We start from the raw sequence: 15,782 nt of genomic DNA, 5'->3' as shown, positions 1-15,782 counted from the left end.
TGGGTCAGTGTTATAGACTACCTGCTGAAATGAGATAGCAGACAGACAGAGGGATGGAGACCACTGGGTCAGTGTTATAGACTACCTGCTGAAATGGAGAAGCAGACAGACAGAGGGATGGAGACCACTGGGTCAGTGTTATAGACTACCTGCTGAAATAGAGAAGCAGACAGACAGAGGGATGGAGACCACTGGGTCAGTGTTATAGACTACCTGCTGAAATAGAGAAGCAGACAGACAGAGGGATGGAGACCACTGGGTCAGTGTTATAGACTACCTGCTGAAATAGAGAAGCAGACAGACAGAGGGATGGAGACCACTGGGTCAGTGTTATAGACTACCTGCTGAAATAGAGAAGCAGACAGACAGAGGGATGGAGACCACTGGGTCAGTGTTATAGACTACCTGCTGAAATAGAGAAGCAGACAGACAGAGGGATGGAGACCACTGGGTCAGTGTTATAGACTACCTGCTGAAATAGAGAAGCAGACAGACAGAGGGATGGAGACCACTGGGTCAGTGTTATAGACTACCTGCTGAAATAGAGAAGCAGACAGACAGAGGGATGGAGACCACTGGGTCAGTGTTATAGACTACCTGCTGAAATAGAGAAGCAGACAGACAGAGGGATGGAGACCACTGGGTCAGTGTTATAGACTACCTGCTGAAATAGAGAAGCAGACAGACAGAGGGATGGAGACCACTGGGTCAGTGTTATAGACTACCTGCTGAAATAGAGAAGCAGACAGACAGAGGGATGGAGACCACTGGGTCAGTGTTATAGACTACCTGCTGAAATAGAGAAGCAGACAGACAGAGGGATGGAGACCACTGGGTCAGTGTTATAGACTACCTGCTGAAATAGAGAAGCAGACAGACAGAGGGATGGAGACCACTGGGTCAGTGTTATAGACTACCTGCTGAAATAGAGAAGCAGACAGACAGAGGGATGGAGACCACTGGGTCAGTGTTATAGACTACCTGCTGAAATAGAGAAGCAGACAGACAGAGGGATGGAGACCACTGGGTCGGTGTTATAGACTACCTGCTGAAATAGAGAAGCAGACAGACAGAGGGATGGAGACCACTGGGTCGGTGTTATAGACTACCTGCTGAAATAGAGAAGCAGACAGACAGAGGGATGGAGACCACTGGGTCGGTGTTATAGACTACCTGCTGAAATGGAGAAGCAGACAGACAGAGGGATGGAGACCACTGGGTCGGTGTTATAGACTACCTGCTGAAATGGAGAAGCAGACAGACAGAGGGATGGAGACCACTGGGTCGGTGTTATAGACTACCTGCTGAAATGGAGAAGCAGACAGACAGAGGGATGGAGACCACTGGGTCGGTGTTATAGACTACCTGCTGAAATGGAGAAGCAGACAGACAGAGGGATGGAGACCACTGGGTCGGTGTTATAGACTACCTGCTGAAATGGAGAAGCAGACAGACAGAGGGATGGAGACCACTGGGTCGGTGTTATAGACTACCTGCTGAAATAGAGAAGCAGACAGACAGAGGGATGGAGACCACTGGGTCGGTGTTATAGACTACCTGCTGAAATAGAGAAGCAGACAGACAGAGGGATGGAGACCACTGGGTCGGTGTTATAGACTACCTGCTGAAATAGAGAAGCAGACAGACAGAGGGATGGAGACCACTGGGTCGGTGTTATAGACTACCTGCTGAAATAGAGAAGCAGACAGACAGAGGGATGGAGACCACTGGGTCAGTGTTATAGACTACCTGCTGAAATAGAGAAGCAGACAGACAGAGGGATGGAGACCACTGGGTCAGTGTTATAGACTACCTGCTGAAATAGAGAAGCAGACAGACAGAGGGATGGAGACCACTGGGTCAGTGTTATAGACTACCTGCTGAAATAGAGAAGCAGACAGACAGAGGGATGGAGACCACTGGGTCAGTGTTATAGACTACCTGCTGAAATAGAGAAGCAGACAGACAGAGGGATGGAGACCACTGGGTCAGTGTTATAGACTACCTGCTGAAATAGAGAAGCAGACAGACAGAGGGATGGAGACCACTGGGTCAGTGTTATAGACTACCTGCTGAAATAGAGAAGCAGACAGACAGAGGGATGGAGACCACTGGGTCAGTGTTATAGACTACCTGCTGAAATAGAGAAGCAGACAGACAGAGGGATGGAGACCACTGGGTCAGTGTTATAGACTACCTGCTGAAATAGAGAAGCAGACAGACAGAGGGATGGAGACCACTGGGTCAGTGTTATAGACTACCTGCTGAAATAGAGAAGCAGACAGACAGAGGGATGGAGACCACTGGGTCAGTGTTATAGACTACCTGCTGAAATAGAGAAGCAGACAGACAGAGGGATGGAGACCACTGGGTCAGTGTTATAGACTACCTGCTGAAATAGAGAAGCAGACAGACAGAGGGATGGAGACCACTGGGTCAGTGTTATAGACTACCTGCTGAAATAGAGAAGCAGACAGACAGAGGGATGGAGACCACTGGGTCAGTGTTATAGACTACCTGCTGAAATAGAGAAGCAGACAGACAGAGGGATGGAGACCACTGGGTCAGTGTTATAGACTACCTGCTGAAATAGAGAAGCAGACAGACAGAGGGATGGAGACCACTGGGTCAGTGTTATAGACTACCTGCTGAAATAGAGAAGCAGACAGACAGAGGGATGGAGACCACTGGGTCAGTGTTATAGACTACCTGCTGAAATAGAGAAGCAGACAGACAGAGGGATGGAGACCACTGGGTCAGTGTTATAGACTACCTGCTGAAATAGAGAAGCAGACAGACAGAGGGATGGAGACCACTGGGTCAGTGTTATAGACTACCTGCTGAAATAGAGAAGCAGACAGACAGAGGGATGGAGACCACTGGGTCAGTGTTATAGACTACCTGCTGAAATAGAGAAGCAGACAGACAGAGGGATGGAGACCACTGGGTCAGTGTTATAGACTACCTGCTGAAATAGAGAAGCAGACAGACAGAGGGATGGAGACCACTGGGTCAGTGTTATAGACTACCTGCTGAAATAGAGAAGCAGACAGACAGAGGGATGGAGACCACTGGGTCAGTGTTATAGACTACCTGCTGAAATAGAGAAGCAGACAGACAGAGGGATGGAGACCACTGGGTCAGTGTTATAGACTACCTGCTGAAATAGAGAAGCAGACAGACAGAGGGATGGAGACCACTGGGTCAGTGTTATAGACTACCTGCTGAAATAGAGAAGCAGACAGACAGAGGGATGGAGACCACTGGGTCAGTGTTATAGACTACCTGCTGAAATAGAGAAGCAGACAGACAGAGGGATGGAGACCACTGGGTCAGTGTTATAGACTACCTGCTGAAATAGAGAAGCAGGACAGACAGAGGGATGGAGACCACTGGGTCAGTGTTATAGACTACCTGCTGAAATAGAGAAGCAGACAGACAGAGGGGATGGAGACCACTGGGTCAGTGTTATAGACTACCTGCTGAAATAGAGAAGCAGACAGACAGAGGGATGGAGACCACTGGGTCAGTGTTATAGACTACCTGCTGAAATAGAGAAGCAGACAGACAGAGGGATGGAGACCACTGGGTCAGTGTTATAGACTACCTGCTGAAATAGAGAAGCAGACAGACAGAGGGATGGAGACCACTGGGTCAGTGTTATAGACTACCTGCTGAAATAGAGAAGCAGACAGACAGAGGGATGGAGACCACTGGGTCAGTGTTATAGACTACCTGCTGAAATAGAGAAGCAGACAGACAGAGGGATGGAGACCACTGGGTCAGTGTTATAGACTACCTGCTGAAATAGAGAAGCAGACAGACAGAGGGATGGAGACCACTGGGTCAGTGTTATAGACTACCTGCTGAAATAGAGAAGCAGACAGACAGAGGGATGGAGACCACTGGGTCAGTGTTATAGACTACCTGCTGAAATAGAGAAGCAGACAGACAGAGGGATGGAGACCACTGGGTCAGTGTTATAGACTACCTGCTGAAATAGAGAAGCAGACAGACAGAGGGATGGAGACCACTGGGTCAGTGTTATAGACTACCTGCTGAAATAGAGAAGCAGACAGACAGGGGGATGGAGACCACTGGGTCAGTGTTATAGACTACCTGCTGAAATAGAGAAGCAGACAGACAGAGGGATGGAGACCACTGGGTCAGTGTTATAGACTACCTGCTGAAATAGAGAAGCAGACAGACAGAGGGATGGAGACCACTGGGTCAGTGTTATAGACTACCTGCTGAAATAGAGAAGCAGACAGACAGAGGGATGGAGACCACTGGGTCAGTGTTATAGACTACCTGCTGAAATAGAGATGCAGACAGACAGAGGGATGGAGACCACTGGGTCAGTGTTATAGACTACCTGCTGAAATAGAGAAGCAGACAGACAGAGGGATGGAGACCACTGGGTCAGTGTTATAGACTACCTGCTGAAATAGAGATTCAGACAGACAGAGGGATGGAGACCACTGGGTCAGTGTTATAGACTACCTGCTGAAATGGAGAAGCAGACAGACAGAGGGATGGAGACCACTGGGTCAGTGTTATAGACTACCTGCTGAAATAGAGAAGCAGACAGACAGAGGGATGGAGACCACTGGGTCAGTGTTATAGACTACCTGCTGAAATAGAGAAGCAGACAGACAGAGGGATGGAGACCACTGGGTCAGTGTTATAGACTACCTGCTGAAATAGAGAAGCAGACAGACAGAGGGATGGAGACCACTGGGTCAGTGTTATAGACTACCTGCTGAAATAGAGAAGCAGACAGACAGAGGGATGGAGACCACTGGGTCAGTGTTATAGACTACCTGCTGAAATAGAGAAGCAGACAGACAGAGGGATGGAGACCACTGGGTCAGTGTTATAGACTACCTGCTGAAATAGAGAAGCAGACAGACAGAGGGATGGAGACCACTGGGTCAGTGTTATAGACTACCTGCTGAAATAGAGAAGCAGACAGACAGAGGGATGGAGACCACTGGGTCAGTGTTATAGACTACCTGCTGAAATAGAGAAGCAGACAGACAGAGGGATGGAGAACACTGGGTCAGTGTTATAGACTACCTGCTGAAATAGAGAAGCAGACAGACAGAGGGATGGAGACCACTGGGTCAGTGTTATAGACTACCTGCTGAAATAGAGAAGCAGACAGACAGAGGGATGGAGACCACTGGGTCAGTGTTATAGACTACCTGCTGAAATAGAGAAGCAGACAGACAGAGGGATGGAGACCACTGGGTCAGTGTTATAGACTACCTGCTGAAATAGAGAAGCAGACAGACAGAGGGATGGAGACCACTGGGTCAGTGTTATAGACTACCTGCTGAAATAGAGAAGCAGACAGACAGAGGGATGGAGACCACTGGGTCAGTGTTATAGACTACCTGCTGAAATAGAGAAGCAGACAGACAGAGGGATGGAGACCACTGGGTCAGTGTTATAGACTACCTGCTGAAATAGAGAAGCAGACAGACAGAGGGATGGAGACCACTGGGTCAGTGTTATAGACTACCTGCTGAAATAGAGAAGCAGACAGACAGAGGGATGGAGACCACTGGGTCAGTGTTATAGACTACCTGCTGAAATAGAGAAGCAGACAGACAGAGGGATGGAGACCACTGGGTCAGTGTTATAGACTACCTGCTGAAATAGAGAAGCAGACAGACAGAGGGATGGAGACCACTGGGTCAGTGTTATAGACTACCTGCTGAAATAGAGAAGCAGACAGACAGAGGGATGGAGACCACTGGGTCAGTGTTATAGACTACCTGCTGTGTGTATGTTGGTGTGGGCTGGGGGGAGGGTGTGAAGACATTTACAGAAGAGATTACACATCTTCTTCCTCCATTGTTTTGCTCCATATATTTTCCCTCCACCTATCTGTCACTAAAGGCTCCATCAAGGCACAGCAGTAATAAGGTTGTGATGTTGGTCTCCACCTATCTGTTCCGAAAGACTCCATCAAGGCACAGCAGCAATAAGGTTGTGATGTTGGTCTCCACCTATCTGTCCCTAAAGGCTCCATCAAGGCACAGCAGCAATAAGGTTGTGATGTTGGTCTCCACCTATCTGTCGCTAAAGGCTCCATCAAGGCACAGCAGCAATAAGGTTGTGATGTTGGTCTCCACCTATCTGTCCCTAAAGGCTCCATCAAGGCACAGCAGCAATAAGGTTGTGATGTTGGTCTCCACCTATCTGTCCCTAAAGGCTCCATCAAGGCACGGCAGCAATAAGGTTGTGATGTTGGTCTCCACCTATCTGTCCCTAAAGGCTCCATCAAGGCACAGCAGCAATAAGGTTGTGATGTTGGTCTCCACCTATCTGTCCCTAAAGGCTCCATCAAGGCACAGCAGCAATAAGGTTGTGATGTTGGTCTCCACCTATCTCTCCCTAAAGGCTCGATCAAGGCACAGCAGCAATAAGGTTGTGATGTTGGTCTCCACCTATCTGTCCTTAAAGGCTCCATCAAGGCACAGCAGCAATAAGGTTGTGATGTTGGTCTCCACCTATCTGTCCTTAAAGGCTCCATCAAGGCACAGCAGCAATAAGGTTGTGATGTTGATCTCCACCTATCTGTCCCTAAAGGCTCCATCAAGGCACAGCAGCAATAAAGTTGTGATGTTGGTCTCCACCTATCTATCCCTAAAGGCTCCATCAAGGCACAGCAGCAATAAGGTTGCGATGTTGGTCTCCACCTATCTGTCGCTAAAGGCTCCATCAAGGCACAGCAGCAATAAGGTTGCGATGTTGGTCTCCACCTATCTGTCCCTAAAGGCTCCATCAAGGCACAGCAGCAATAAGGTTGTGATGTTGGTATCCACCTATCTGTCCCTAAAGGCTCCATCAAGGCACAGCACCAATAAGGTTGTGATGTTGGTCTCCACCTATCTGTCCCTAAAGGCTCCATCAAGGCACAGCAGCAATAAGGTTGTGATGTTGATCTCCACCTATCTGTCCCTAAAGGCTCCATCAAGGCACAGCACCAATAAGGTTGTAATGTTGGTCTTATAGGGATCGTCCACCATGTTCATCCTATAACTACAGCTACCTCTGGTGTGAATGATTCCCCCAAGATACCTCCAATCAGAACTACATCCTGTTCTTCCTCCAATCACCATCCCAAATCCCACAAGATACCTCCAATGAGCGTTACATCTGGATCTTCCTCCAATCACAATCCTAAATCCCCCAAGAACCTCCAATCAGCATTCCATCTCTCTCTTCACTGAATCACGATCCTAAATCCCCCAAGATACCTCCAATCAGCATGACATCCTGCTCTTCCTCCAATCACGATCCTAAATCCCCCAAGATACCTCCAATCAGCATGGCATCATGCTCTTCCTCCAATCACGATCCTAAATCCCCCAAGATACCTCCAATCAGCATGACATCCTGCTCTTCCTCCAATCACGATCCTAAATCCCCCAAGATACCTCCAATCAGCATGACATCATGCTCTTCCTCCAATCACGATCCTAAATCCCCCAAGATACCTCCAATCAGCATGACATCCTGCTCTTCCTCCAATCACGATCCTAAATCCCCCATGATACCTCCAATCAGCATGACATCCTGCTCTTCCTCCAATCACGATCCTAAATCCCCCATGATACCTCCAATCAGCATGACATCCTGCTCTTCCCCTATGTGTGTTGATTATCTTTTCCCTGTTGATGTTCCACCTCAGATAAAACATCTTCTGTCAAAATGAAACAAGCTGTAAAAACCAATCAAATAATATATTACGTTTTCTTAATTATGAGTCTGAAATATTGTTCAATCATGGTAAGATGTGAGAATCTGATTGAGATGTTGGTGAAATGTTTGTTGGTCGTTCACCATCGCTCGTCAGTTCAACCTACAACAAACACATTTGATGTCATGTTTTCTGGTTTGTCGTGAAGATTGAAGCTGAGAGGCATATCTGGAGTTTGATCTCCCACCTCCCTCGTCATGCTGGGACTTCCTCAGATCCGAGCCAGGAGTTTACTGTACAACAGAGATAAAAGGAGTTTGATCTCCCACCTCCCCTCGTCATGCCGGGCCTTCCTCAGATCCAAGCCAGGAGTTTACTGTACAACAGAGATAAAAGGAGTTTGATCTCCCACCTCCCCTCGTCATGCCGGGCCTTCCTCAGATCCGAGCCAGTAGTTTACTGTACAACAGAGATAACAGAGAATCCATACTGGCAGGCGGGCAGAAGCTTCTCTCTTTTCACTGTACCTCTGTTTTTTCTACAGCTTCTAGTAGTTAGGCTATGACTTGAGGACTTCTTGTATATTTCATGTCCTTAAAAGTTCACATCAAAGGCTGGTGCTCAAACTCCGGATTTTCATAAATGCTTTATTGTCAAGCAAAAGGCTGTCTGTAGTACAGAGACATCTAAAAGGATGTTAGAGGACCAGGCAATGACTGTCTTCAGAAGTCATTTACTTTTAATGGCCAATATTCATACATTCTGTGCAGTTCCTTGGACAGATAAGAGATTATGCTAATAGTATTACTATTGATGTTGGAGAGGCCCGTACAGAAATCAGGCCTGTCTTCAGCCCAGGGGCAAGAGTAGCTATGCACACCCAGCTTAATCAATACCACCTCTTATTGACGCCATTATTCTATATGTGTCTGAAATGGGAATTATATGAGATGAGAAAGAACAATAACTCTCTCCCTGGTTGTCATCAAACAGTCAATAGTCTCTAATGAGTTTGCAGAGAACAGTAATCCCATTTCTGTAGAATTACAGAGCTACGAAGCATAGTTAATAGTTATGTCATGTTTATGATGTGTCTTGTATGCTTTATGAACATACAGACAGGTAACATAAATCGTTTCCACATTTATACTGCTGTTAAGATATTTTTGGTCTCTATATCTTGGAGCAGATTTTGACGAAACCACACAATGAAAACATCAGCTTGATGATCAAGAGTAATATGGTGTTACTATGGGAACTCCTGGGAGTTTCCTGGTTCACATGAAAGAGCAAAACACAAACCCATATGCAGTGTGGAGATGAAAGGTTGGAATATACACATGAGCACACACAGAGAGAACATATTCATCTGATAGATCAAATAGGGAAAGGGAAACCGGAAACCTAGTCAGTTGCACAACTGAATGCATTCAACCGAAATACTCCCATCCTTGCCATTACATTAATAACGCTAATATAGAACTACTGAGCACTGCTGATGAAAGTAATTTAATCAGACTGCGTGTTAACCTGCGTTGGCAAACACCTGCATAGCAGATGTTTTGGCGGTGTTGGAGGTGTAACTGCTGTATGAGCTGACCAATAGGTGAGCGGCTGCTCGTGTGTGTAACAAACCACTCCCCTCCTTATTATCCCTACCGCGTTAGAAGTTCAAAACGGCGATAGAGAGTGTCGGCTAATGCATGTTTTTGTCACACCCTGATCTGTTTCACCTGTCTTCGTAATTGTCGCCAACCCCCTCCAGGTGTCTTCCCCATTATCCCCTGTGTATTTATACCTGTGTTCTCTGTTTGCCTGTTGCCAGTTCGTCTTGTTTGTCAAGTCAACCAGCGTTTTTATTCTCAACTTCTGCTTTTCCCAGTCTCTCTTTTTCTCGCCCTCCTGGTTTTGACCCTTGCCTGTCCTGACTCTGAGCCCACCTGCCTGACCACTCTACCTGCCCCTGACCCTGAGCCTGCCTGCCAACCTGTAACTTGGCCCCAACTCTGGATTATTGACCTCTGCCTACCCTGACCCTGAGCCTGCCTGCCGTCCGGTACCGCTGCCCCACCTCTGGTTTACTGACCCCTGCCTGCCTTGACCTGTCTTTTGCCTGGGTCTTACCTTCATACCTGATACTTTTTATGTTAATTTGGATGGGGGTATATAATAGCCTATCTGTCCAATCGAGGTGTACACAACTGAATATCACACATTTGAATGTTTGAACGCGGCTGCATGAACTTCTAACGTTGCTGCATGGGATTTGTCGGATTATAAAGTCGGGTGGTTTTGTTGCATTCAATTGTCATGTCAAGCTAACGAAATGAGCCATTTGTGGATTTTTTACAGCTCTAACGCAGTTCCCCCTCTAACACTGCCAAAACAACCACCATGTTGATCTGATAGAATCTAGCCCAAAATCTATGCACTAATATTCAATATTAATTTAATTTAATTGCTTGTTCTTCTAGATGGAAATGACAGGAAGAACAAAAAGAAAAATAACTATCATGAAGTAAATGTCTGTCATCTCGGTTGACCAACTAGGTCACCAACCCTGGTCTATCATGAAGTAAATGTCTGTCATCTCTGTTGACCAACTAGGTCACCAACCCTGGTCTATCATGAAGTAAATGTCTGTCATCTCTGTTGACCAACTAGGTCACCAACCCTGGTCTATCATGAAGTAAATGTCTGTCATCTCTGTTGACCAACTAGGTCACCAACCCTGGTCTATCATGAAGTAAATGTCTGTCATCTCTGTTGACCAACTAGGTCACCAACCCTGGTCCTGGAGAGCAACAAGATGTGCTCTTTCTGAAATGCTTGGATAGGCAACATGATCGCAGGTTGGTGAGTGTCAGACATGTTTTTCACTGGGCTCCCTCTCTGGCTCCCTCTCTGGCTCCCTCTCTGGCTCCCTCTCTGGCTCCCTCTCTGGCTCCCTGGAGCTGCTCCTCGTAGTACAGTAGTTGGTCCACTTCAAAGCCATCACTGGGCCTCTCCACCAGGCTGCTGAGAGCCTGTCTGATGCTCCCCTCATCCTCCTGCCTCTCCCTGGCTCCCTTCAGGTAGTTATACACCCTCTGGAAGACGGTGAGACCCAGCCGACGGGACACTGACCTGGGACAGACACAGGGAGAGAGACCGGGTGTCAACTCTGTCAACTAATCACTCATCAGCCTGACATTGGGTGACATTTTGACAGTTTAAATGTTGTCCTTGCTCCCATAACATGCTCTCTGTGTAGAGTGATTTGATGTGATTACAGGAGGCAGGAAATTACATTGAACTTGTACTTCAGTGAAATATCATGCTAAACATTTGCATGGTGTGCACTGCGGGCAACCTCAAGCAAATCTTAAACAGAACCAGAATGATTGTTGCTAAAGCAGGTGAACAGACGTATCCAGCCAGAATAACAGCACTTAGATTTGACATTTTAGTCATTTAGCAGACACTCTTATCCAGAACGGCTTAAAGTAGTGAGTGCATACATCTTCCGTACTGGTCCCCCATGGAATTTACCCACAACCCTGGCATTGTAAGCTCCATGCTCTATCAACAGAGCCATACAAGACCACAAAAAGACCACTCTTGTACCCGTTAGCAACAAGAGTAGTCCATTTGTCCCTGTATGCTTTCACATAATGCATAATGGATGCTGTGAGAGAGAGTATTACTATACCTGTCTGTCCAATAGAATGGAAAAATCATATTTCATCACATGGAGACATACATTGTCACTAGCCAGTGCTATGCTGCCTAAGTGCCTGTGTGTGCTGTCATCAGTGGGTGCTCCGTTGCCATGGCAGCAGGAAAAGAGCAGGTGCATTGGGGCGAGCCTCGTGAATTTGACGAGGATGTGGGCCCAAGAAACTCCTGGTATCATATACCAAAGTCCACATCTTCCACTAGGAGAAAACACAACTCCAACAGTCCAACACATCAGACACTAAATGAACAGTTTCTAATGCCCAGAGCACATAGTACTCGATTGTCATGGGACAACTGTCAAGTCTCTATTGAGATCTGTTGAGATTCACTACATTGTTTTCTGGAGACGTCACAGCCAGAGAAAACGGACATTTAGAAAATACTTATTCATCTAATCTAGCTGTCTTCCCTGGACGCCTTTTACCAGATACTATTTCTGGAGTTAATATTGTAACGTAAAGATGAATGTCTACTGTACTTTTGGTTTGTCCAGTTATCTGATAATGGTCCTATCAGGTCTATAAAGCTGGTGAAACCTCTCTCCCAGAGAAATGAACCATTAGGATCTCAGATTGGACTTTATGGATGTTCTGGGGTTCTGTGGGAGAGAGGAAAGCCCCGAAGCGTAATTCATTTTCACCTAAAAGTACCATCACATTTGGGGCTATATGGTATTTTTGTCTATAGTGATCTTAGATATGACCCTGGGGCCTCAGACAAAGCTTCAGACCAACACAAATGTGTTTGGTTGGCCATAGTTGTATGATCAGAGTTTTCTGCCCATAGTTCAGTTGTGTGTTCATAGTTGTGTTCATTATTTATTATTTTAACAGGGAGTCCCATTAAGACCAAGGTCTATTTCAGAAGGGAACCCTGCATCTTACAATTATACACAATTTATACACTAGAAAATACACCAGAAAATACAAAATAAACAGCTTTAAAAAGTTCAAGAGAATACAAAAATCAAAACACACTGAAGAAAAACAATCACATTCCTCAGCAGAGAGGTCCTCAATCAGCAGAGAGGTTCTCAATCAGCAGAGAGGTCCTCAATCAGCAAAGAGGTCCTCAATCAGCAGAGAGGTCCTCAATCAGCAGAGAGGTCCTCAATCAGCAGAGAGTTTCTCAATCAGCAGAGAGGTTCTCAATCAGCAGAGAGGTCCTCAATCAGCAGAGAGGTTCTCAATCAGCAGAGAGGTCCTCAATCAGCAGAGAGGTCCTCAATCAGCAGAGAGGTTCTCAATCAGCAGAGAGGTCCTCAATCAGCAGAGAGGTCCTCAATCAGCAGAGAGGTCCTCAATCAGCAGAGAGGTCCTCAATCAGCACCTGATCTGCCGGAATGACACCAGTACATCCTGTTTTAGGGAACTCTGAAGATTGTTCTTAATACATGGGGTACGAAGAAACTCCCCAAAAAAATTAAGTCTGTAGCAACAGACGAAATTCCAGAGTTAGCCATCCTTCTTAACATTATGTGTCCTCATAAGGCTGAAGTTGTTTAGCAATAAATGTGTAATTAGGCTTTGTCTTTTTCTTAGTGAGAATATGCAGGCATAGCAAATGCTGTCTCATTATTATAATTCCATTCTAAGTCATCTCTGGCTTGAGGCTTCCTAAGGAAAGGATAGAAGATAGAAACAGCTAGGATTGTGAGAGGATTGATCGTCCTCTCTGAGGTATTGTTGCAGAGGCACAAGGGATCCTAGTGAGTGTTAGTCTCTCTCTCTCTTTCTCCCTCTCTCTCTCCCCCTCTCTCTCTTAACATAAGTGTCTTGTATAGACTGAACTGGGCCTCTCTTTATATGATTTTTGGGGCAGGCGTTCTGAGACACGGCAGTGAGCAGGTGGACCAATTCCAAATCTTGCGTATTGCGTACACACCAACACCCTGCATGAGATGTCATACCCACAACTCATCTGATCGTTTACGATTGATGGAACTGTATAATGTAATTCATCTGATTGTTTAAGATTGATGGAACTGTATAATGTAATTCATCTGATTGTTTACGATTGATGGAACTGTATAATGTAATTCATCTGATTGTTTACGATTGATGGAACTGTATAATGTAATTCATCTGATTGTTTACGATTGATGGAACTGTATAATGTAATTCATCTGATTGTTTACGATTGATGGAACTGTATAATGTAATTCATCTGATTGTTTACGATTGATGGAACTGTATAATGTAATTCATCTGATTGTTTACGATTGATGGAACTGTATAATGTAATTCATCTGATTGTTTACGATTGATGGAACTGTATAATGTAATTCATCTGATTGTTTACGATTGATGGAACTGTATAATGTAATTCATCTGATTGTTTACGATTGATGGAACTGTATAATGTAATTCATCTGATTGTTTATGATTGATGGAACTGTATAATGTAATTCATCTGATTGCTTATGATTGATGGAACTGTATAATGTAATTCATCTGATTGTTTATGATTGATGGAACTGTATAATGTAATTCATCTGATTGTTTATGATTGATGGAACTGTATAATGTAATTCATCTGATTGTTTATGATTGATGGAACTGTATAATGTAATTCATCTGATTGTTTATGATTGATGGAACTGTATAATGTAATTCATCTGATTGTTTATGATTGATGGAACTGTATAATGTAATTCATCTGATTGTTTATGATTGATGGAACTGTATAATGTAATTCATCTGATTGTTTATGATTGATGGAACTTTATAATGTAATTCATCTGATTGTTTATGATTGATGGAACTGTATAATGTAATTCATCTGATTGTTTATGATTGATGGAACTGTATAATGTAATTCATCTGATTGTTTATGATTGATGGAACTTTATAATGTAATTCATCTGATTATTTATGATTGATGGAACTGTATAATGTAATTCATCTGATTGTTTACGATTGATGGAACTGTATAATGTAATTCATCTGATTGTTTACGATTGATGGAACTGTATAATGTAATTCATCTGATTGTTTACGATTGATGGAACTGTATAATGTAATTCATCTGATTGTTTACGATTGATGGAACTGTATAATGTAATTCATCTGATTGTTTACGATTGATGGAACTGTATAATGTAATTCATCTGATTGTTTACGATTGATGGAACTTTATAATGTAATTCATCTGATTGTTTACGATTGATGGAACTGTATAATGTAATTCATCTGATTGTTTATGATTGATGGAACTGTATAATGTAATTCATCTGATTGTTTATGATTGATGGAACTTTATAATGTAATTCATCTGATTGTTTATGATTGATGGAACTGTATAATGTAATTCATCTGATTGTTTATGATTGATGGAACTTTATAATGTAATTCCGTTTTTGAGGTTCTGTGATAGCAGACATCTTTACTACAGAGTAGATTATTTTTTTCCCTCTCTCCTCCTCGCTCCCCCTCTTTCCTCCTTCTCCCTCTCTCTCCTCTGCGCTCCTCCTCTTTCCTCCATCTCCTTCTCCCTCTCTCTCCTCCTCGCTCCTCCATCTCCTTCTCCCTCTCTCTCCTCCTCGCTCCTCCTCTTTCCACCATCTCGTTCTCCCTCTCTCTCCTCCTCGCTCCTCCTCTTTCCACCATCTCCTTCTCCCTCTCTCTCCTCCTCGCTCCTCCTCTTTCCACCATCTCCTTCTCCCTCTCTGTCCTCCTCGCTCCTCCTCTTTCCAACATCTCCTTCTCCCTCCTCCTCGCTCCTCCTCTTTCCACCATCTCCTTCTCCCTCTCATTCCTCCTCTGCGCTCCTCCTCTTTCCACTATCTCCTTCTCCCTCTCTCTCCTCCACGCTCCTCCATCTCCTTCTCCCTCTTCCTCGCTCCTCCTCTTTCCTCCATCTCCTTCTCCCTCTCTCTCCTCTGCGCTCCTCCTCTTTCCACCATCTCCTTCTCCCTCTCTCTCCTCCTCGCTCCTCCTCTTTCCACTATCTCCTTCTCCCTCTCTCTCCTCCTCGCTCCTCCTCTTTCCACCATCTCCTTCTCCCTCTCTCTCCTCTGCGCTCCTCCTCTTTCCACCATCTCCTTCTCCCTCTCTCTCCTCCTCGCTCCTCCTCTTTCCACCATCTCCCTCTCTCTCCTCTTCGCTCCTCCTCTTTCCACCACCTCCTTCTCCCTCTCTCTCCTCTGCGCTCCTCTTTCCACCATCTCCTTCTCCCTCTCTCTCCTCCTCGCTCCTCCTCTTTCCACTATCTCCTTCTCCCTCTCTCTCCTCCTCGCTCCTCCTCTTTCCACCATCTCCTTCTCCCTCTCTCTCCTCCTCGCTCCTCCTCTTTTCACCATCTCCCTCTCTCTCCTCTTCGCTCCTCCTCTTTCCACCACCTCCTTCTC

General features: G+C 45.3%; 1 protein-coding gene across 1 annotated transcript in view; it reads right to left on the bottom strand.

Annotated features, from left to right (window-relative positions):
- Nucleotides 1–9,865: 9,865 nt before the first annotated feature.
- The window catches only part of LOC115176926 (serine/threonine-protein kinase Nek11-like), an 8,608-nt gene continuing 2,691 nt past the window's right edge, over nucleotides 9,866–15,782 (bottom strand). The window contains exon 2 of the mRNA XM_029737324.1: nucleotides 9,866–10,840. Within this exon, the coding sequence (XP_029593184.1) occupies nucleotides 10,591–10,840 (250 nt within the window). The 3' untranslated portion in view covers nucleotides 9,866–10,590. The remainder of the gene's footprint in view (nucleotides 10,841–15,782) is intronic.

This window comes from Salmo trutta, chromosome 37 (assembly GCF_901001165.1).
Source record: "Salmo trutta chromosome 37, fSalTru1.1, whole genome shotgun sequence".
Lineage (NCBI taxonomy): Eukaryota > Metazoa > Chordata > Actinopteri > Salmoniformes > Salmonidae > Salmo > Salmo trutta.
The sequence above is the reverse complement of the archived record's forward strand: the minus strand, read 5'-3'. Positions and strand labels throughout refer to the sequence as shown.